The sequence below is a fragment of the Balaenoptera ricei genome, chromosome 16 (genome assembly GCF_028023285.1).
Source record: "Balaenoptera ricei isolate mBalRic1 chromosome 16, mBalRic1.hap2, whole genome shotgun sequence".
Taxonomy (NCBI): Eukaryota; Metazoa; Chordata; class Mammalia; order Artiodactyla; family Balaenopteridae; genus Balaenoptera; species Balaenoptera ricei.
The window spans coordinates 624,345-645,648 of record NC_082654.1 but is presented as its reverse complement, the minus strand read 5'-3'; the positions used below and the strand labels follow the sequence as shown (position 1 = coordinate 645,648).

At 58.6% G+C, this 21,304-nt stretch overlaps 1 protein-coding gene across 12 annotated transcripts in view; it reads right to left on the bottom strand.

Moving 5' to 3' along the window:
• The window catches only part of CFAP46 (cilia and flagella associated protein 46), an 86,844-nt gene that overhangs the window by 51,173 nt on the left and 14,367 nt on the right, over positions 1 to 21,304 (bottom strand). For 11 of the 12 annotated variants that reach the window (XM_059901063.1, XM_059901065.1, XM_059901066.1 and 8 more), the window contains exons 10-22: positions 19,611 to 19,709; positions 17,634 to 17,824; positions 14,170 to 14,398; positions 13,888 to 14,008; positions 12,507 to 12,630; positions 12,166 to 12,296; positions 11,500 to 11,627; positions 10,352 to 10,485; positions 8,896 to 9,108; positions 7,502 to 7,667; positions 6,643 to 6,792; positions 5,670 to 5,777; positions 4,982 to 5,148 (exon numbers count right to left, since the gene is read on the bottom strand). In XM_059901063.1, coding sequence (XP_059757046.1) covers positions 4,982 to 5,148; positions 5,670 to 5,777; positions 6,643 to 6,792; positions 7,502 to 7,667; positions 8,896 to 9,108; positions 10,352 to 10,485; positions 11,500 to 11,627; positions 12,166 to 12,296; positions 12,507 to 12,630; positions 13,888 to 14,008; positions 14,170 to 14,398; positions 17,634 to 17,824; positions 19,611 to 19,709 — 1,961 coding nt within the window. Of the gene's footprint in view, positions 1 to 4,981; positions 5,149 to 5,669; positions 5,778 to 6,642; positions 6,793 to 7,501; positions 7,668 to 8,895; positions 9,109 to 10,351; positions 10,486 to 11,499; positions 11,628 to 12,165; positions 12,297 to 12,506; positions 12,631 to 13,887; positions 14,009 to 14,169; positions 14,399 to 17,633; positions 17,825 to 19,610; positions 19,710 to 21,304 lie in introns of those variants that run through there. The other variant, XM_059901074.1, reaches the window with a different exon arrangement.

Sequence of the window (21,304 nt, the reverse complement as noted above, 5' to 3'; positions counted from 1 at the left end):
GAAGGGGGAAAAACCTTTTACGTTCGGCCACACAGTCACCACTTGGGGCGTTCTTCACTACTTCCTGAACTGAGTTTCCAGCTGGTACCATCTTCCTTCAGGCTGAAGAACTTCCCTTAGCATTTCTTGTTCTGTGGGTCTTCTGGGAATGGATTCTCTTAGTTTTAATTAATCTAAAATGGCTTGATTTTGCCTTCATTTTTCAAAGGCTATTTTTGGTGTATATAGAATTCTAGATTGACAGGGTTTTTTTCTTTTTTACCACTTAAGATGGTTTACATTGTTCCTGTTGAGAACTCGCCTCTCATCCCTGTTTCCCTGTGTGTAATGCATCTTTTTCCCCTTCCACCTTCCTTCCAGGGTTTTCTTGTCACCTTGGTCTCCAGCGATTTGACTACAATAAAAATAGGTGTGGTTTCCCTCGTGTATAGCCTGCTTGGAGTTCATTGAAAATCTTGGATCTCTGGGTTGATATTTTTAACTCAATTTGAAACAATTTCAGCTATTACATTTTTGAATATATGTATTCCCACCTCGCCCTCTGGCCTCTGTCCTTCTGAGACCATACCTGCACTTGTGCTGGCCCGTGGGCACTAGCCCACTGGTCCCCAAGGCACTGCTCCTCTGTTTTTCAGGCCTTTCTCCCTGTGCTTCAGTTTCCATAGTGTGCTGACCTGCATTCAGAGTCACTGATCACTTCTCCAGTGTTCAAATGTCAAGCTCTCCCAGTGATATTTCCATGTCAGAGATTGTACTTGTCATTTCTAGAATTTCCACTTAGTTCTTTAATTAGAGTTTCCATTTCTTTGTTGGAATTCACCACCTGTAATTTGCCCATTAAAATCCTTCCTTTCCTTTCTTGTATTTACAATAACTGTTTTAAATCCATCGTCTGCTAATTCCAACATCTGTGTCATGTCTGAGTCGGCTGACTGCTTTTTCTCCTGGTATGGGCCACAGTTTCTTGTTTTTCCACATGCCTGGTGATGGTTGCTGTTATGCTGGGCACTGGGTGGGGGGTGGGGGTGGAGGGCTGTCTTGCTGAGAGTGTGGATTATGTTGCCTTCCTTTAAAGGAAGGTGGGGTTTCCTTCTGGCAGGCAGTGAATTCACCTGTGGCTCATCCTTATCCTACTGAGATTTGGATTAGGCGTCTTAGGGCGAGTCTCGCGTGGCCCTTATAGCCTAGCCCCTAGGGCATGGTCTTCCTGAATGCCCCGGCGGTTCGGCGAGGGCTCCCTGACTCTCCTGGGCCAGCACGGGGCCTCTGGCATCTCTGTCACCCGCTTCTGGCCGGCCTGCGGGATCTGCCCTTCTCTGCCCAGGAACCTCCTCACTCGTCTCGCATCCTGTGGAGTCCGGAGGCCCCAGCAGCCCCGGGGTTTGGTCTCTGTCTCCCGCGCGCATTTCTTCTGTCTGGGCTCCAGCTCCCGGTGCTGCAGTTTGGGCAGCGCCCCGCGGCCCCAGGCCGCGCGCGAGGGTGCAGGTGGGGCTCACTTCTGACGGCCTCTTCTTGCAAGAAGCGCGGCCTTGGGCCATCTGTTGGCCAATGTCTGGAAGCGGTTGTTTCATGTATTTTGTCACGTTTTACAGTTTTTAAAATAGCACAAGAGTATGAGATCCATTGTGTGTCATGGCCAGAACTGGCAGAAAAAATGACTTTTAAGTTCACATAAAAACCCAGCAGCGATGATGATTATGTTAAATAAAAGTGCTAAACAAAGCAGAAAGGTAATTAATCTCTGTGGGTCTGTTTTAGGGATCTACATGAAATTCCTTATTAATATATATTCCTTTACATTAATACTATAAATATGAACTGATTCTGGTAATTACACACTCAGAGGTGAGAATACTAATTGATTAGTAACTGCACTATTTTTCACCAAGATCTGAAAACTATTTTCACTATTACTGTGAAATGCTATCATAAAAATTACTCTGTGACCAATTCCACACTGAGTTTCTTTACATAACTTGCAAAATAGAAAAAATTAGCATAAAAATTTGAAATATGTATAATTTTTTTAAAAAAAGGTGAATCATCTGCAGTACACGCCACGCGGCTGAAGTTGACCGTGGATCCTGCCAACTGGGGACAGGGTCCAAGGCTCTGAGGGGCCAGCAAGACCACCGTGCAGTCGGCGTCCCCTAGAGAGCCAAGGGCCGCTGGCCTCTGCCTGTCCAGCCTCCTAGCGCCCAGCTCCAGGCCTGGACACAGCCGGCCCTCAGTGCGGCGGGGGGGGGGGGGGGGGGGGGGGGGGGAGGAAACGGGGCAGGTCCACAGTCAAACCCGGGTAGGGGGTGACCCCACTGAGAGTAGTGACACCGATCACCACTAGAGGACAGCAGCAGTCTACAAATGAGTTCTCAAAGGTCTTAAGGTGAAAACCAAACTTTTACATAGTCTTGTACGACTTCCCCTTTCCCTATTACCATATGTAAACATTTATGGTTTTAGCCTATTTTATTATAAGAATTGCTGTTTTAAAATAAAAGTCAATTTAAGAATCACTGAGGAAAGAATGGCGAAGCTGGGGCATACACCCGTCACCGCAGCGGGCACCCTGCCACCCCGTCCCCTGAGAAGCTCTGCTGTGCCCGCAACAAGTAGTGAAATCAGCCTTAACTCCGTTACAGGAAGACGATGCAGCAGCCCTCACACGCCGACTCTTTCTTTATGAATGTAGTCTTTTTCTTTCTTTTAAAATTAACCTTGTAATTTTTATCAAAGTGGCACCTACCGCATGGTTAAAAGGAACTCCCCTACCCAGCTCCCAGTCCTGTTCCCAAGAGGGAATGACTCCTAGGTCTTCAGCTCTGTCTTCCAGCAGGTATATGCTTTCCTTCAAAAAACTGGCTTCTATCTTGATTTCCCAATTTATGAATTTTAAACATTACCTATAGAAGTCCCTTTTCCCAACTTATGAATATAGCTGGTCCTAGCATTACTTTTAATTCCCCTATTTATTATCTTTGTACCTCAGAATATCTTGTGGACCCTCAACAAGTGACACCCGACTATTCAGCTTCTCAGATGAGGGTCTCACGCCACCTGTCCTCTTCCCGCTTCCCGCTGCTAAAGTATGTTATCTGTGCTTTTACTTTACTTTTGTACTGTCAAAATTGGTAACACTGATATTTTATTAGGTAACCACAAATAAGTCTTCTTTGTCAAAATGCTAATCCTAACACTGGCATATCAATAAACACCATGATAATGTCTGTGTTTTTCACTGAAGAGGCAAGCTATTACCTTTGTTATCTCCTGGCATTTCCAACTGGCTTTTCTCCCTCCCTCCTTTACCACAATACCTGTAAACTCTCCACAACACTGGGTCCTCCTTTGGCCCTGCCTGCACCCCCAGGGCCCTCCCCTACATCCTTGCAGTGCAGCTCGGCACCTTTTCTGGATTGCATCTCCATTTCCAGCATCCAACATCTTTCTCTTTTCTGGGTTACTCCCTTGTTTTTCTGGAGTGTATCCTCAATTAACTTTCTAAAAACAGGTGTGTGACAAATACATTTTCTAGGTCCTCCTCTGTTTAAAAGTAGCTTTCTTTACCGGGATACTTGAAAGTTTGGGTGAGTTAGAATTACATGTTGAAAACTACTTCCACTTAGAACGTCCCACTTGCTTTTAGCTTCTAGTGATAGTTTCTGAGAAGACTGTTGAGTTTCTATTTCCTTCTTCTTTTTCTTTTCTTCTAAATGCTGTAGGATAGTCTCCTTATCTGCCGTGACCTGATGATCCCATGATGTATCTGGATGTGAGTATCTCTTCATTCTTCTCGCCGGTCATTTGGCGGGAGGGTCAATCGTGAGATGGTGTCCTCTGCTCAGGGAAGCTCCTGCGTTTCACTCCTTTCTTAAGAACGCTTTCTTCCCTCTTTCTGGAATTCCAATAATTGGGTGTAGGACCTCCTATTGTTTCTTCTGGCTTTTCTGAGCCTCAGCCTCTGCCTGCCTTGGTTTCCTTGCTCCCGGTTGGGGCACCGCAGCCCCTGCCCAGGAGCCACTGCAGGGACAGATGAAGTGCAGGTGGGGGGGCCTCCGTGGGAGCTCTGAGCAGCCTGTGGCCTTGGCTGCGTGCAGGGCAGGTGACCACAGCTTGGGTCGTGGTCACTCGTCAGCCCCCAAACACCCACGGGGGTGTCCCACGCAGGCCCCAGAGCAGCCGCTAGGATATGGCGGCCGCGCTCCGGCACCTGGCCCCGGGGTCCTGACCGAGGGAGGCTCAGGCTCCCACTCCCATCACCCAGAGGCAGGAGGCCAGGCCTCCTGGGATCCGGCCTCGAGCGGCCAGCTTGGCTGTGCGGCCACGATGGGTGTCTTCCTGGCCTGGGGGCCGGGATCCCGTCTTTCAGGAAATAGACTCAGAAGTAAGGCAAAGAGAAGAGCCTCAAGGGAAACAGTCTTTACAGCAGAAATGCTTACAACAGAAACAAATTTAAAAGAGCCTCATGTTCAGGAAGAGGGAAGGATCAGGAGCCCCGATTACTGGTGAGCTGAGTGGGGCCCGAGGCACAGGACCAAGTGGCCTGGCGCGTCTGCGGCCGTCCGGGGGCCCTGGAGAGCCGCCGCCAGCAGCGCTCAGGCGGAGAGGAGCCAGTGGTGGGGGGATATTTTCCTTTCACTGAAATCACCCTTCAATTACTTCCGAATTTATTTGGCCTCCTAAGTCGCCTGCTCAAAACTACTTTCAACAAAGCTGCCTGCCTGTGGGGAGCGGCCGATGGTTGAGCCTTGAGGCCCTTTCCGCCTCTGTGCCCCCGTCACGCCCACAGCTGGCGAGGCTCGTGGGGCCTCGGGATCCTGCTGAACACGGCTCTCCAGGGGCCGCAGCTGAGGCGTCACCCCGGCCGACGCGGGGCTGGCGGGGCGGCTACAGGGCCGAGCGGGTGAGGCTGCGGGCCCCCCCCGGTGGGCTCGGAGGAGGCAGCGCACCACAGGGACGCAGGTCGGGCGCTGGGGTGACTCACGGACTGCAGGCCTGCAGGTGCTTCACGCCTATCTGGATGGCCTTCTGCGAGCAGGCCACGGTGGCCTCGTGGTCCCGGGCCACGTAGGTGAAGTGGGCCAGCCGCGTCAGGGTCTGCACCTCCACAAGGGGATCCGACCAGCTGCACTCCGAGGCCATCTTCACCAGCTGCCGGTGGCGGGGAGAGGGGCGTCTGTGAGTGGGGGGCGTCTCTGCTGCCAGCTCACGGCTGACATCACATGGACGGGTCCAGTGGTCACCCGGCCTAGGCTGAGTCACCTGCGAGGTTGAGGCTCCAGCTGCCAACTGCGGCCAAGCCTGGGTGGGGCTGGCGGGTCGGGGACAAACGTCCCAGTGTCCACACCGCGTTCCTGCCACACGGGCAGCCCTGCCCTCTGACGAGCCGGGAGGCCAGGCTCAGGGGCCCTGAGGGGACCGCGCGGCTCTGTTGGGAGCGCTGTGCTGAGAACGCGGCAGGGCCTCTGGCCACCTGGGGCTCCTCGTCTCGACAGCGGGATTCGAATAAGCACCTCGAGCTGGGTGGGGAGCCTTGTCGGGGCACAGCCCCTGGAATGCCTACCAGGCGCCTAGTGACACCTACGTGGGCCAAGGGGGAGGAAGGCGACTTCTGGGGGGAGGTGACAATGGGGGGGACCGGGACACCTGTGGGGTGAGGGAGCGACAGCTACCTGAGCCAAGGGGGGCACAGTGAAGTCCATGAGGCCCAGCCCGTTGCAGGAGTACATCTCCAGAGCAACGAGGACTCTGGTCACCGAGTTGACGTCCTCGTTGGTGCTCTGGTGGGAAGGGAGTGCAGAGGGGCCGTCAGCCCGGGGGCTGGAGGATCTGGACTAAGCGGGAAGCGACCCTGTGAAACATCAGCTCTGTGGCAACGATCGGAGCTATTTGTGTAGCTGTTTGTCTCCACGTTGCCTCCTCACGTAACGAAGAGGAGTAGGCGCGGCGGCCCCTAGGGCGGCCCGGCGGCTGGCTGACCCGGCCCGAGGGGGAGGGCAGGTGGCCAGGCGCGGCGGGCGGCCCTCTGCCTGGAGGCCCCTCCCCCGGTCCTGCTCCACCCCCGTGCTCACTCCTGACAGGCTCAGATGCCCCTCCCTGATGGTCCCCGCCTTGCCAGCCGCACCTCCCACCGGAGCCACGTGTCCTGGCCCCAGCTGGGGCCCCGGGGAACCTCCCACTGGTCTCCATCCACGGCCCACGTCTGCAGGAGCAGAAGCTGTGGGGCTGGCCCTGCCCCCTCCCCTCTGGGCCCCTGGTGGCTCCCCTGCCCCCTCACCCCGACGGCCTTGCGTTCACAGCTCAGGTGGCCCGTGGGGCCCTGCCAGGGAGGTGCCCCCCTCTGGCCTAGACGCACCTCCAGATGAAGCCACAGCAAGGTGTCACCGAGGGTGGACAGCACCCCCAGAGGCCCAGCGGCTCTTGGTGGACAGTTAGAACCGTGGCCAGTCGGCTGGAGGAACGAGGACATGTTCCAGCGGCCAGGCGGGCAGAGGAGGCCTCGTGCCCCATCTCTCGGGGGTCGGGCTCGGCAAGGACGGACCCTCCCGAAGGGAAGCACTGCTTCCGCAGCCCCGCTGCCCTGTCCCCCAGGCTGCTCGCCCTCGGGTGGGGAAGGCGTCAGCGGGGGCGCCCCCCGGCCGGCACCTGCTCGTCCGTGCCCAGGCGCGGTCCGATCTGCTGCTGCAGCAGCTGCTTGGCCTTCACCCACGTGGCAACGAGCTGCTGCCGGGCGCTGACGGGCACCGCCTCCTCAGGCACCGTCCCGCTGGTCAGGCTCAGGGCGAACTCGCAGACCTGAAACGGCGGTGTCCTTGTTCGTGACACCTGAATCCAAACAGGGAACCCGAGCCAAGACCCAAAGCTGCAGAAACAAGCAGACCTGGCTCTTGGTCCAGAAGGGAAGGTGGCCCAAACACGCACTAGTCCTGGGGCTGAGGCACAGCCTCAGGAGGAAGGAGGCACTGCTCTCGGCCGCACTGGGGGCAGCCGCAGGCTCTGCACGTGCCTCAGACTCACTACAGAACTCACTTTCTCTCACGTGTACTAGGAGTGGGTGACGGGCCATCAGATGCCTGTCAACACCCATCAACATCCCTCCTCCTTGACTGCGATGACCACCACACAGTCCACGTCACCGGGAGATGCAATCAGGGGACAAACAACCCCACTCGGTCACCGTGGAGCCGTCCGTATCCCTGGTCTGTGCATCTTTTATTTGATGTTGTGGCTTTCCTGTTCTGAACAGGCATTGGTCCTATTTTTCTGGCCTTATGTCCACATTTTTCCAAGCTCTGGGCCTTGCAGGGATGTCCCCACCACTGACACCCAGGTGTCCTCGTCTTGTTTCCTTGCTTTTAGAGAAAGCGTGTCCCCCACCCCGCGCCCCATTTCCGGGCAGTTGAGAATGCCTGCAGCTTCCCTTCCTCAACTGCTCTCCCACTGACGCCTGCACTGACCGGGGTCTGCCACCCCCCGGCTCCGATCCCCCCCACGGGCGCGGCACCTCCACTGCGGTCCTGACTTCAGAGGCGGCCTCGGGGTCCAGCGGCGTGTGCAGTGGGTGTGCGCGTGCTTGTCTTCTAGACTTCTCCGGCGGCGGGGCTGGGATCCAGGCGGCGATCAGGCCTCGCGCCAGGCTGCCGCAGAGCATTGCCAGCAGTACCAAGTCTCTGGAAGAGAAGCAGGTCCGGGCCAGGCCGTCCCCGGGAGGAAGCCGTGGTGACGGGACTGCCTGCGGTGGAGGCTCGTCCCCCACCAGGCGGCCTTCACGCCTGGGAGACACCTGTGCCAGGTGGGCTGGACTCCTCAGGGGGTCCCGCGGGGCCTGGACAGAAAGGCCCACCTGGCCACCGTGCCCGCTGCCGGGCCGTCCAGCAGGCCCTCCACTGGGCGTCGGATGGAGTGGGCTTGGACCAGAACCTCCCTGCTTCTTCCTGAAACGTCTCAGCACCAAAACATTTAAAACCGTCAAACGCGGTCCGACCTGTGTCTACGACAGAGACACGGACACCCGCCTAGAAGGAGAGGTGCTCCCGCAACCCCTATGGTCCTGGGGACCCTGCCAGGGCCTCGCGCCCAGAGGAGAGGTGAGGGCACTGGCAGGCCCGTCCTCCACGGCTGCTCCGTCCTGTTCGCAGCGTAAAAATCCCCATGTGCACACGTAGCTGCGTCCTGACTCACTCAAGCCTTTCTGCTTCGGGATCTGGCGACAAATTTTAAATTTGAGTGTTTAGACTAAAAGCCCAACCAACAAAAAACACAAAGAGGGCTTCAAAAAGTCGTCCTCATTAGGTAAAGGCCTGACCTGACTTGACGCTCATTAGGTACAGGTCTGACCTGACTTGACACTCATTAGGTACAGGTCTGACCTGACTTGACGCTCATTAGGTAAAGGTCTGACCTGACTTGACGCTTTCACATTTCTAACTTCGGGGAGTGAGAACATCGGTCTCTCAAGAGTCCACACCACCTGGATATGAAAACTCGCGGACACTGATTTTCAACCCGCCCCAAGTCAGACCAAGGTCGGTTTCCACCCGTTCCTACGAGACTTGGGCCTCAGCCATCCTCCCTCAGAATCGTGCTGTTTGAAACAAGAGTGTGACAGGCTGGGAACCCGCGTGGCAGTGATGTTGCTGGGAATCCGTGTGCGGGCCCGAGGGCGCCTGACAACCTCGTCCATCCCCACACGTTGCCCTGCGGCTTAGACAGGGGGAGTATCTTGCTCGGGGCGCACGGCCAGTACACAGAGGCCCTGTCACTGCTAGGCGCTAGGTGAGGGTGGCCCCGCACGCCCCACCCCACAGCTCCCGGCCCGATCCCAGGGTCTCTGGCGGGGGCAGGATGGGGCCCTCCTGGGAAGCCAGGATGCACACAGCGACCGCCAGCCTCACCCACCCGCTGTGGCCCACGGCCTTGACGGTGCCCAGGAGGTGGTACAAGGCGTCCACGAGCTCCCTCTGCCGCCCAGCTGTGAGGAGGTGCTGGTTATGATTCAGGACGTAGACCACGGCGTTCTGCACGATCCACGCCTCCTGTAGCTTCTGCCCGATGTCGGCCGAGCGCAGCCAGCTGTTCATGGCGTACTGCGACAGGCCCTCTATCCAGGTCCTACAGAAGGCGTGCGTCAGGCTCTCCCCGGGATCAAGACCCTTCCCAAACCAGCACCAAGACACCAGTGTGAAGCCGTCCTGAGAGCCCAGGGGTCAGAGAGTTGCCCTGCTGGGGGCTGCCCGCCGCTCCCGCTGAAGGACCCGGCCTGCCCGGCTCCTCCCGCCTCCACCCCATCCGCCTGGCTCTCCCATCTCCCTGCTGGACGCCCCTCACTCCGCCCCTCCCCGGCCGACGACGGACCCCTGCCAGCCCGGCTCTGCACCTGCCTGTGCCCCGTCTCCCCGGCCCAGCGCACCCAGGCTGCCCTCCTCCGTCCACATGGACGCCATGTGGATGCCAGCGCCTGGCAAGCCCTTTCTCTAAAGGGCCAGATGGCAGTTAGTACCCTGGGCTTCGACAGCTACATGGAGTCTCCGTTGTGTGTTTTTCGCTATTTAATTTCATAAACTTAAAAACCATCAAAACCACTGTTAGCTCGTGGGCTGTACAAAAGCAGTGGTCAGGTGTGGCCTGGGCCCTCCTCCAGGCGTCAGGAGTCCGGCCCCAGACGGGAGCGGCAGCGGCCCCTGGGGAAGGCCCCGGGCTGCGCTCTCACAGGTGACGTAAAACACCAAGACAAACCCCATCTGCACAAGGTCAGGGCCCTCCTTCCTGTGCCTCTCGTGGGCAGAGGGAGTCCGGCGGCGTCCCCGACTCCCTCCATGGCAGGCGGGTGTGAGGGCCCGTCCACCGGGTGCAACAAACAGGAAAGCAGGTCCCTCTCCACGTTCAGCGGGGAGCAGCCAACAGCCTCAGCTCCTGCGACACCGCGACGCGGACATTCACTCCCCACCGTGTTCACCTCTCAAATATTTAATTTTAGATGAAACAACGGCTAAAAACTGTGGTTGTTTCCACAGCACCTCGGTTTCATGATTGAACTGCACTCGGCATCTCACGTGGGCAAGTCTCTGGGGGGTTCCCTGTGGACCCTCTTTCCGTTCACACACTTCCCGGGACTGTGTCCCACGGCCAGCCCCGACTACCGCTTCCCTCCGCGGACACCAACTCCCTCACGTCTCGTTTCCACCGATGACGAGGAAGACCAACCACAGCGAGCAACGACGTGAGCTAGGGAGCCGCGCGGGACAGCCGGCCGCTTCCCTCGCACGTCTGGGCGCGGCCCCCGTCCCGGCCTGTGCCCCCGCGCCACACGTGAGCGGTGCCAGGCGCACAGGACGCGTCCCTGCGGCTCCCCTACCGGTACGTGATCCACTCGGCGTTGTCCTCTGGGGACTCGGGCGTGTAGCCCACCGGGTGCTGACTCAGGTCGTCGGGGGGCGTGGGACGGTCATTTAGCTGCACGCCCTCTGATCGCAGCAGGTGGACGGTGGCCTGCAGAGGAAGTGAGTGGAGTGGAGGAGAGGTCCCGGGAGCACAGACCCAGCGCGATGGCCCCAGGGCCTTCCCGGCCCCTGGGCCCTCCCCGCCTGCAGCGACACTTCCCCCGCCCCACGCCGTTGCTTCACCCGTACACGCGGCATCTCAGAGAGAGACGGGCTCCTTTTGAGAGCACAGCCTGAGCCCCCAGGGACACAAACGTCCCCTCGTCACACCTCAGGCGCCCACGGCATCCTGGTCCCCGTCCCTCCACGGCTGTGCACTGAAGCCCTGCAGGCTGACAGGACCAAGGATGGGGGGCAGGTGGCCTTGCCTGCCTCCCGGGGGTGATGCCGGCTCCATCCCTGGCTCTGCGGTCACCTGCCCCCAGCTCTCAGCATGGCCTGGCCCTCAGGAGGCGCTCAGCAAACCCTCACTGAACGAGCCGGGGAGTTCTGGCCGGGTTACCCCATCGACCCCCAAAATAAACAACCTCAAATGGCCTTGAGAATCCCGAAGTTACAAAGTATCACCAAAATCACCACCACGTGCAGGTGCAGGGATCCCAGTGCCAGCCTGGACCCAGCTAAGCCACCTGGCCGAGGCTGGGGTCTCTGCATGCTCACTGCAGGGGCGGTAGCGACCCCAGGTCGGGCTGAGGGGGATGGTCCCCAGCAGCCTTCAGCGGTCCCTGAGGGGATGGGGTCAGAACACACACCCCTCCCTTACAACGGGGCCAGAGTGCTTTTGAAGCGATTCCCATGCAGAGGGCACTCCCAAATCCAGCAACCATCAGCCTGCAGTACCTATGTCACCGTGGATTCACAATTCAAACATGACTTCTAAGGAAAATTAACATCTACACCCCTTACGATACGTTCTGATTTATATTTTTCTCCCAGAAAGTCTCCCAAGAACCCGGGAAAACTTCCCTAAAGGACAGGCTCCTTTGGGAGCAGGGCTGGAGTACAAGGGTCACGTCCGTGCAGAGGTGACACGGGGGCCGAGGGGCCGTGGGCAGGGACGCACCTCGGCGTTGATGAACCCCACCTCCGCGAACTTGCGCAGCAGGCTGGGGGACGCCTGCCTCTGCAGGGTGGCGTCCGACTGGCCCGAGGAGTCCTGCCCCGCGCCATCCTCGCCCTTTTTCTTCTTCCCTGGAAAGAGCAGAGCCGCAGGATGCTCGGAACCCGAACAGCCTTTCAGGGAACGCGGCGCAGCCCCGGTGCGGCGGCGGGGTCTCTGCGAGGCGGCACTGTGCCCAGGAGGGGGTGGCAGAAACCTCCCAAGCGCAGGGGCCCCACGGGGTGGCGAGGTGTCCCCAAGGCCAGCTCGGCCGCGGCCAATCTCCCGCCGATTCCCTGACAGCTGGGCTCTTGGTTCTGTTTGCGTGGTTCTGCCCCTCGAGAAGCCCCGGCCCCGCCCCCAACACCCACGCCCCGGGCCTCCTGGGACTGCCCGCAGGTCCCCCCATCCTCACCGTCCGCAAGACCAACCTCTTCCAGGGACCTGCAGGCCGGACTCGTGCGGACCCAGCGCTGACGGGGGGAGCCGGCCCAGGCCCACCCTCCACCCATAGGCCCCCCGCCTGCAGCCCTGGGTCCTCTCGCTGAGCCCCCGCGGGCCCCGCAGCGACCCCAGGTTGCCTGGGGAGACCCCGCCAGTGCGGGCGCCCAGCAGTGGCCCGGGGCCTACCTCGCTTGAGCCTCGCCTGCCGCTGCACCTTGCCGACGTCATACACGAGGCAGAAGCGGCTGGCCGTCCGGCACACGTCCCACACGCCCTGCTTCCGGGCCACCGTGGCCAGCTCGGCCCAGATCTGTACCCTGCACAGGTGCGCCATGAGCTCTGTGCTCGGGAGAACCAGCGCAGCGCTCCTGCCGCGAGCCCAACAGACGCCCCAGCCCGGACGCGGGGCGGCGGGAAGACCCGCGGGGGTGCTGCCCGGGGCCAGGCGAGGGGGTGGGCAGCGGTCCGGTGCCCTCGCCGCGACGACCCAGAAGCCCCCGCACACCCCCCGGCCACTGCCCGCTCACCTCTCCTTGTCGTTCCGGCCCCGCAGGCGCCGCACGTGCCCCGCGGCCTCGTCCACGCTGAGGGAGTGGTGCCGCGCCTTCGCGTACAGGTGGGTGAAGCGGCCCCGCTTTTTCCCGGTGGAAACTGAGGGTGGACAGCGGGACGGGGCAGTGACGCGGCGGGTCTCGGGTCAGGGCACGTTCCCGCAACCCCAGCACGCAGGACTCTGGACGGGTGTGGTGGCGCCTCCCGGGCGTCTTTTGACCTTTTCATGAAGATTAGGTCCCGCTAGCTGTGCCTCTGTGGGGGAGGGGCGCCGGGCACCAGGGGCAGCTGGTGCGCAGAACGACCCCCCTCTGCACCCGCCGGGCCGGCCCCGAGAGCCCCCACCCGCGCCCAGCACAGTGGCGGCCTTCAGCAGCCGACTGGCGGAGACCCCGCGGAAGGCCCCCGCCTGGCCGGTTGCTCCTGCCTGGCCCCTCGCCGAGTGAAACGCACCAAGAGAGCCCGAGCGTGTCCGGGGCGACTGCCCACTGGGCCCGTGCCCCTCACACCCGGCGGGACAAGAAGGAAGCACGGGGTGGCACTGCCACGTCCCGGGCAGGGTGACAACAGGACCTGGTGACGTGCGGCGGCCACAGAGACAGCACAAGGTCCGTGGCCCACCGAGGCCAAGGGTCACATCCTAGAGCCATCCCCCAGTCCCCATCCCAGATCCACCACACTGGCCACCGCGGGCTCCCTCCGCGGCTCCTGTCTGCGGACGGCTGGGGCTCCCCCGGCTGAAGGCTGCCGGGGGAGCCAACATGAAGGGAGCCCTGGGCGACCTCAGCGGGGACTCTGAGAGGAAGGGCGCCGGGGTGCTCCAGAGCCGGGCGCTCATCTGCCATCTGCAAGGGTTCGATATACTTGGCGGTAATGCAGAGAAGCCCAGGACCCCATCCTCGGGGGGGACAGTGGCATGGGGGGAGTGCCCCCTAAAATATATGAGGAAGCCCTAACCCCCCAGAACCCCAGAATGTGACCTTATTTGGAGACGGGTCTTACCAGGAAAAATCAAGTTAAAATGAGGTCATTAGGGTGGGCCCTAATCCATTATGACGGGTGTCCTTAAAGGGGGAAGCTGGACACAGAGAGAAACGGGCGCAGAGGAAAGCCAGCCATGCAGGCCCGGGACGCAGGCCCAGGCAGCCCTTCCCTCCAGCCGCTCGGTCTCAGGCTTCGGGCCTCCAGGCTGTGTGATGGCGAACGCTGCTGCGTGAGCCTCCCCCGCGCCACGGGAGGTGCTCTGTCGCGCAGAGTGGGGACCCGAGGCTGCACACCAGCACCTGAGGCCCGTGCGGCGGAGGTCGAGGGCGGGGGGGTTCAGGCGTGTGTGCGCTGCTGAGAGCGCCTGCACACCTCTGGCCTCGTTCTCGCTGTCGAGCACGATCTGGAAGGTGTCAGGGGCCAGGGCCAGGCCCGCGTTCACCAGCAGTGCCCGCTTCTTGCGCACACCGTCCTCGGGCATCGCCTTCTTCGCCTGCGAAGGGGAGACGGCGTGATGAGCGCTCGCGTCGTCCGGAGCAGCGCCGCTGCCCATCTCTCCCGAGCGCTCCTGGCCTGACGGGGCCCCGCCTAGGACGCCTGCCCTCCCCAGGCGCAGAGGCCGCAGGGCCCAGGTCCGGGGGTGGGGGGGCGCACCTGCTCAATGGCCAAGGTGGCCTTGTCCTCGGCGCGCTCGGGGACCTGGTACAGCGTGGCGCAGAGCTGCAGGCGGTTGAAGGCCATCTTGAGCTCGTCCTGGTGGAGGCCCAGGGTGTCCAGGAGCATGGCCTTCTTCAGGTGCGCCATGGCAGCCTCCAGCCGGCCCTCATCCTCCTCAATGTACGCCACCTCCATGTGCACTTGGCAACGGAACAGGACCATGAGGCTGGGGGGACAGACAGCATTACAAGAGCCCGGCCGGGCTGTCGCGGGACGCCCCCCGGCGCCTGGCTTTCCAGCCCTGCCTTCCGCCCTGCCTTCCCCCAGGGACCCACGGAGGACCCTGCAGACCACAGGAGACCCCAGAGGTCCCTGCAGACCACAGGAGACCCCAGAGCCCGCTGGTGCGCCAGGGCCGAGGAGCAGCGGCTGGGCCCAGCCGGGCTCCACGCTACAGAGACCAGCTGTGACACGAAAGCCAGGTGGCGGGCTCAGCAAACACGGGGCGCCCGACGCTGCATCTCGTCCAGCACCCCGGGAGGCTCTTGGCGTGGCCAAGCAAGTGAATTTAGTACAACCGAAGCCCAGGCTTCGCCTCAGGGGATGGGCCCTCTCGGCCCTGCTCTGAGTTCTCTCCGTCTCGTCGCCCGAAGCACACACACCCCTGCTCAGAACGCCTCCCGTGGACCCGTGGGCCCTGCCTGGCGTTTGCCCCTGCTGGTGCCTCTGCTGGAGGCTCCTGGGCTGGGCGGGGCTGCAGACGGCCTGTCTAAGACGGTAATACAGTCTCCTCAAAGCCTTTCATCCGCAGCACGCAGAGCCCCGCGCCACGCCTCCACCCTGGACGCGAGCATCAGAGAAGCCAACAAATTTGGTCGAATTAAAGTTCTAGGGGACCCACGAGCCGACCCTCAGCCACAACAAGGCATGAGCGTCACACGCTAGGCCTGTGACCTCAGGGAAGAGGATGCAGTGCCCATGGCGCCTGGAGGCTGGCGCTCCGCTGCTCGGGGGGCAGGAGTGGCGGGCGGGAGAGGGCACCTGGTTGATGCCAAGCGTGAGGTCTGCGCTCCCGTCAGGGACCCAGGTTCCACGGACTCTGCCTGGAAGTCTGGACAGCAGCCAGTAAAGGGGCACTTCGTTCTGTCTTGAGGCAGGGGAAGAGGAGGCCCACAGAATGGGAGCTGGACCAGCACCGACCTGTGTGCTCTGGGCAGCCTGACCTTGAATCCATAATGCGAGACTCATCCAGGGCTGGACCACCCGAGGAGCGAGCTGAGGCAAGCCGACGCCACACAGAGAGGTCTACACAGAGGCACAGCCCTGGTCAGGAACAACCTGCCAGGCAGAGAGGTCTACACAGCAGAAAAGCCAGCATCAGGAACAACAACCTGCCAGACAGAGAGGTCTACACGGTGGAAGAGCCCTGGTCAGGAACAACCTGCCAGGCAGAGAGGTCTACACAGCGGGACAGCCAGCATCAGGAACAACCTGCCAGGCGGAGAGGTCTACACAGCGGAACAGCCAGTATCAGGAACAACCTGGTAAACCATTGGCTCAAGGAAGCCACGGAGACGATGGTGAGTAAGCACAGCAGATTCGAATGAGAGACTCCGTCCCTGCCAAAACAGGATGAATGGGACCAGATGAAAAGGACTTAGAAATGAGTAATTTTCAGAGTTCCTTCTGCTTCCAACTGTGATCAAGTCTCTGCCATGAGTAGCCACTGTAAAGCTGGACCAAACACAGCACTGGGTGTGGGCAGCACGAGCCTGGGGTCCCTGGAGGCGGGACAACACTCCAGTTAAAAGGCAGAGATTATCATACTAGACAGAAAGAAGTGAGACCAACAGCAGACTACATGCTTTTAAAAGCTGTGCTCTACACTTTAAATTGAAAGATCCACAGAGGATGAGAATTGAAAGGATGGAAAAAGAAACGCTTCAGACGGGCCCAGGTGGTTTCACTGGATTCTATCAAACATTTAAGGAAGAAAACACCAATATTGCACAAACTCCTTCAGAAAGCAAAGGAGAAAGAATCCTTCCCACCTTCCCAATTCATTTAATAAATTCAGCATGACCTTGATGTCAAAACCTGACAAAGACATTACAAAAGAAGAAAATCACAGGCCAACGTCCTCATGAACCTACACGTAAAAATCTTTAACAACACGCTGACATATGTCAGGACCATGCAGAGAATGCAAGGCTGGTTCACCACTCAAAACTCAATCAGCGTAATTCACCACATTAAAGAACAAAAGAGAAAAGTCACAGACCTTTTAATAGATGCAGAAGAAACATTAGACAGCACTCAACACCCACCCCTGATTAAAAAACAACACAGCAAAGGGACATTAACAATGTGTGCACTCTATTGTGTGCAATTGTATCTCAATAAAGTTAATCAGAAAAAGAACTGTCAGAGAAAAAGAGGGCAACTGGAAGACATTATTTTTAAAAATCAGGCAAATATGAAAATAAACTAAAAGGATATTTTGGAAGGAATAGTCATTAAAATTTTAAAATATAGGCTAAAGAAAGGAAGGAAAAGTAGAGAATTTGTAAAATAAAAGAGTACTAATGGCCTGGAGGAAATCGGTCAGAATTCAGCGTGTCACACACGGGGGGTGGGCCCATGAGTGTGGAAGGTTCGCTGGGGGTGGGGGGAGGGTCGGGAGCTGGCTAGGAGCCCGTCATACATCCCCATGGGATTCCAGAAGGAGAAACTACTTTTAAAATGGGTAAAAATCCCAGATTTGAAGAGAGATGCAACCCTTCACAGCCAAGACCCCCAGGTGCCGGCAGGAAATGAACCGTACTGGAGAGCCTGGGGACCCCCCTTGCCCACCCTCAGGCTGACAACCAGGCCCCTGGCTCCCCTGCCGAGACCCCTGCTCCGAGGGCTCAAGTAGGTGACGAAACCCAACCTTAACTAATCACAGGAGCAGACGGGGCAGGGCAGCTCTCCCCACTGCCCCTCCCTGAGGCTGCACCCCCCTCCTGGGTGACCCTCCACACCTCTTCTCTGCCCACACACCAAGTCCCCGTCTCCCAGCCCCCTTGTCTGCCGGGGACCATCTGCAGCGTCCCCATGGGCTGCGACCCCCAGCCTGGGGGCCTCACCGACTCACCGCCCACCCCACCTTCCCTCCTGCGCCTGTGCCCACAGGCCCTGTGCCCTGCCACCCCCCTGCCACGCAGCCCAGGACCCTCTCGACCTCAGATGGGCGCCACCTGGGTGCCCCCAGCCTCCCCCCGCAAGGCCCTGCCCCCCGCACTCCAGACGCACCTCCCCCACGGGCTGCCGGCCTCTCGAGCCGGCACTTCTGCGGGGAGCCGTGGAGTCCTGCTGCCCTTCCTGCCCACTTTTTGGGAAAATGAGTCGGACGTCGTCCTTACCCCAAGGGTCTCCCGCCCGTTTGTCCCCCTCCCGGGGGAACAGCCCAGGGCCACCACCTGTCCACCTTCTCCAGGACCTCCGCGATGGCGGTCAGCGACTTCCGCAGATGGCGCCGCAGGTCGTGCTGCAGCAGCGGGAGGCATGTGTCCCACTGCGTGGCGCACACCACGTGGATGACCCGCGGGTCGCCCAGGCGCACAGCTCGCTGGAGCACCGTGTCCAGTCTCCGTACTATATTCAGCTGGGTCTGCACAAAGGACAGTGGCCCATGTGTGAGGCTGGGGGCCAACGCGCACCACAGGGCAAGCCAGGGCAGCCCCGGCCGACCCTGAGCCCAGGAGGCCGCAGGTGGGGCCCGGGCCCACAGTCTGAGTCTGTCAGTGGAAATGGCCTGCGTGATTTTTTCTAGAAGGGCCCGGCTTAGAACGGGCTCTGCGCCCTCTGGGTGTGTCTCTCCTCTGTGAGCCCATCTGGGCGAGGCTGCTGATCTCCTGGCCCTGTATATTTATGGGGCCCACACCCAGTTACGTCCACTACCCAGTGAACAGCTCCTGCAGTCTGTGCCCCACACGCCCTGCCCAGCAGACAGGCGCTGGCCGGCCTCAGCCTGTGCAAGGGGCCTCACCAGCTCCGCGCCACCCTCAGCGCCCACCAGGGCTGCCCGGGCTCCCAAGCTCAGCCATGTCCGTGGGCCCTGGCTTCTGGCACCCGGGGGCCTCCCCTCGTGCTGCTCCCAGGCCACAGGGACCAGCGCAGCCTTGGGGTTCAGACCCGGTGCCTCCTGGCTGCCAAGATTCGTCCATCAAAGTCTCATGAACCGGTGCCACTGAAGGGCCCCTGGCCCGAGGTGCGAGGCCGACAAAGGCAGAGGGACACAGCCCTGCAGTCCCAGTGCCACCACCTGCCAGCAGCAGCACGCGGCCCACAGGTAGCCCACGACCTCCCTCGAGAAGGTCAACGCCGGCAGGGGCAGCCACCTGGGCAAGGCCAAAGGGAACACGCACATGCCCCAGGTGGCCTCGAACTGGCGGAGCCCCGGCCCAGCGGCTCGTCCTCTGGCAGAGCTCACAGCGCCGACGCTGCCTCTCCCGCTCCCCCCGGGCCAGGCGGGGACGTGGGTCCCAGGAGCTGAGCCAGGGGGTGGACACCTGGGCCCCAAAGAAATGCCAGCCGCCATCATTCTGCTTCAGTGTATTTTGGTTCCCTTTTTTCAGCTGCAGGATTCTTATTAAAGAACGTAAATGACCGCTGGACTCCTCTTCTGGCAGTGGCTGCTGGACCAGCTCTGACTGCATTACACAGGACGCTGAGCTCACGTGGTCTGTCACCAGGCTGCCGCACGCCAACTCCTCAGAGAGACAGCTGCCTCCTCACTAAGTACCAGTGGAATATTCTAGACAAGTCAGGGGTTTCCAAAAGGGGCAGCAAGGGAGGAACGCTCGTGGGGGTCCTCTGGACCTGCCCTCCCCCCTCCCGGGGTCCCGTCTCCCCCAGCCCCTGTGATGACCTCACCACTTCACTGGAGCCCCTCTGTTTCCCAAGCCCGGCGAGGCCGGCAGCCCCGCACTAGAGCCAGGGCAACGTCTGCCTTCCTGGACCTGAGTCAGGATGGCAAAGGGCTCTCATGGGGGCTCAGCGTTCACCAATGGCAAGCGTTATCAGTGTGCTGGGGTGGGCCACTCCACACAGGCCGCAGGAGGGCTTGGCCAGAGGATGGTCTCACCCCAGCCCCCGGCCCAGAGAATGGGCTGCATGAACCCAGACGTCCGCCAGGCCAAGGTGGCCCTGGGAGCCGTGGGGGACCCAGCTCCGTGCCGCGGAGGAGGACGGCAGCCGGCCTCGGCAGCTGAGGGCCACCCAGGCCCCTGGAGCTCCTGCCAGCGAGGCCACAGTCGCGGGTGGGAAACCAGGGCACGGGGGCTGGCCCGCGCCTGTCAGGTCTCCCCCCCAAACCTGGCACCAGTCAAGTCACAGGGTCCAGGGAACCTGCACAACAGTTCAGCATCTGCTGCGGCTCCTAGTCGAGGACTTACCTCTACAGCCTCTCGGGTGTAGATTTTAATTTTATTTGCAAGTCCTACAGCTTCCAATTCATACTCCAGGCATTCGATTTCAATTAGCTTCCCAGGATCCTGCGGGGCACAGGAGTTGTTGTGTAAGATGGAGAGTTTTAACGAACGTGATCATGCACATTCATTAACTTCAAAGACCATTTAAAAATACAATTCGTGTACTAGGTAGAAATTCAACAAATAAAAACTAGATAATACAAATATATATAAGAAAAACTTAAAATGTTTCCAAAAGATGCAAAGATTTAAATGAGAAAGCTAGAAAAAAAATTGTTTTTCACCTTTGATAGTTAATTTCACTGGACACAGAACTTTTAAATAACTACACCAACTTCAGACGAACGCTCTGTTATGAAATTTGGCCAGCAATTTCTTTCGTTGAATCCCTGCCGGGTTTGGACGGGGCGTCCTGCTGGAGGCGGCGGGGCGGCAGGGGCCTGGGATTTGCTGGGTGGGTGGCTGGGGCACACTTAACTTTTACAAACTGCTCAACTGTTTTCCCAAGGGGTTGCCATTTCCCATCCCACTCCTGGCCATCTGGGACGGTCAGCCTCCAGTCTAGCCACCTACTAGGTGTGTGCTTGTGAGATAACAGCTCACAAAGTTTCCTCTTATTTTTTTTCTCTTAACGTTTTCCCCAGAAGTTTTATCATTTTAACTCTCACGTTTTGGTTTATGATGCATTTTGAGTTAATTTCTGTCCACGGTATGAAGCGCAGGCCGACGCTCACTTTCTCGCGTGTGGTTGTTTCCTTGTCCGGTACCATTTGGGGACAAGATGCTCTGTCACCCACCGGAAGCCTCTGCACCTCATCCAAGTTGGAGGCCCCGAGTTTGTGGGTCTCTTTCTGGACCCTGTCCTGTCCCTCAGTCTCTGTGAGTCTCCATGTCAAGGCCACCCTGTCTTAACCACGGTGCCTTTCTATCAGGTCATGCTCGTCTTCTGACATTGTTCTGCTTTTTCAAAGCTGCTTTTAGCTATTCTAGATCCTTTGCATTTCCATGTAAATTTTATACTCAGTTTGTCAATTTTTGAAACACTCCCACCGGGACTTTGAATCGCATTGAATGTACAGTTCAATCTGGAGAAAACTGACATCTTAACAATATTGAGTCTTTTGATCCATGTTATTATCTTTGACTTAAATAGCCAATTATCTTTTCAAGAGATTTACATATTTTTCAGTCTCTGTGTGACTCATGTGGCTCCCCTTGCTGGTCCTCTTCACTATTTGTGTGGATCCAGATTTCCGCCTGGCATCATTTTCCTTCTGCTTGAAAAAGTCCTTTAAAATTTCTTGTAGTGTAAGTCAGGCTCTTTCAGATTTTGTATATTTTAATAAATACTTATTTTGCCTCTGATTTTCAAAGATATTTTCTCTGAGTGTAGATTTTTTAGGTTGATAGTTTTTTTAATTTTATTTTAATATTGTAAGGATGTTGATCTTATGTCTTTTGGCTTGTATTATTTCCTACAGAAAGTCTGCTGTCATTCTTCTCTCTGTTCCTCAGGACATAATTTCCTGCGCTTTACAGACGATTAAATTTAGAATTTTGAGCCGTTATTTCTTAAAATATTTTTTTCTGTTCCCTCCTTTCTCTATTCTTCAGGGACTCCGATTACATACACATTAGTCTGCTTGCAGTCGTCCCAA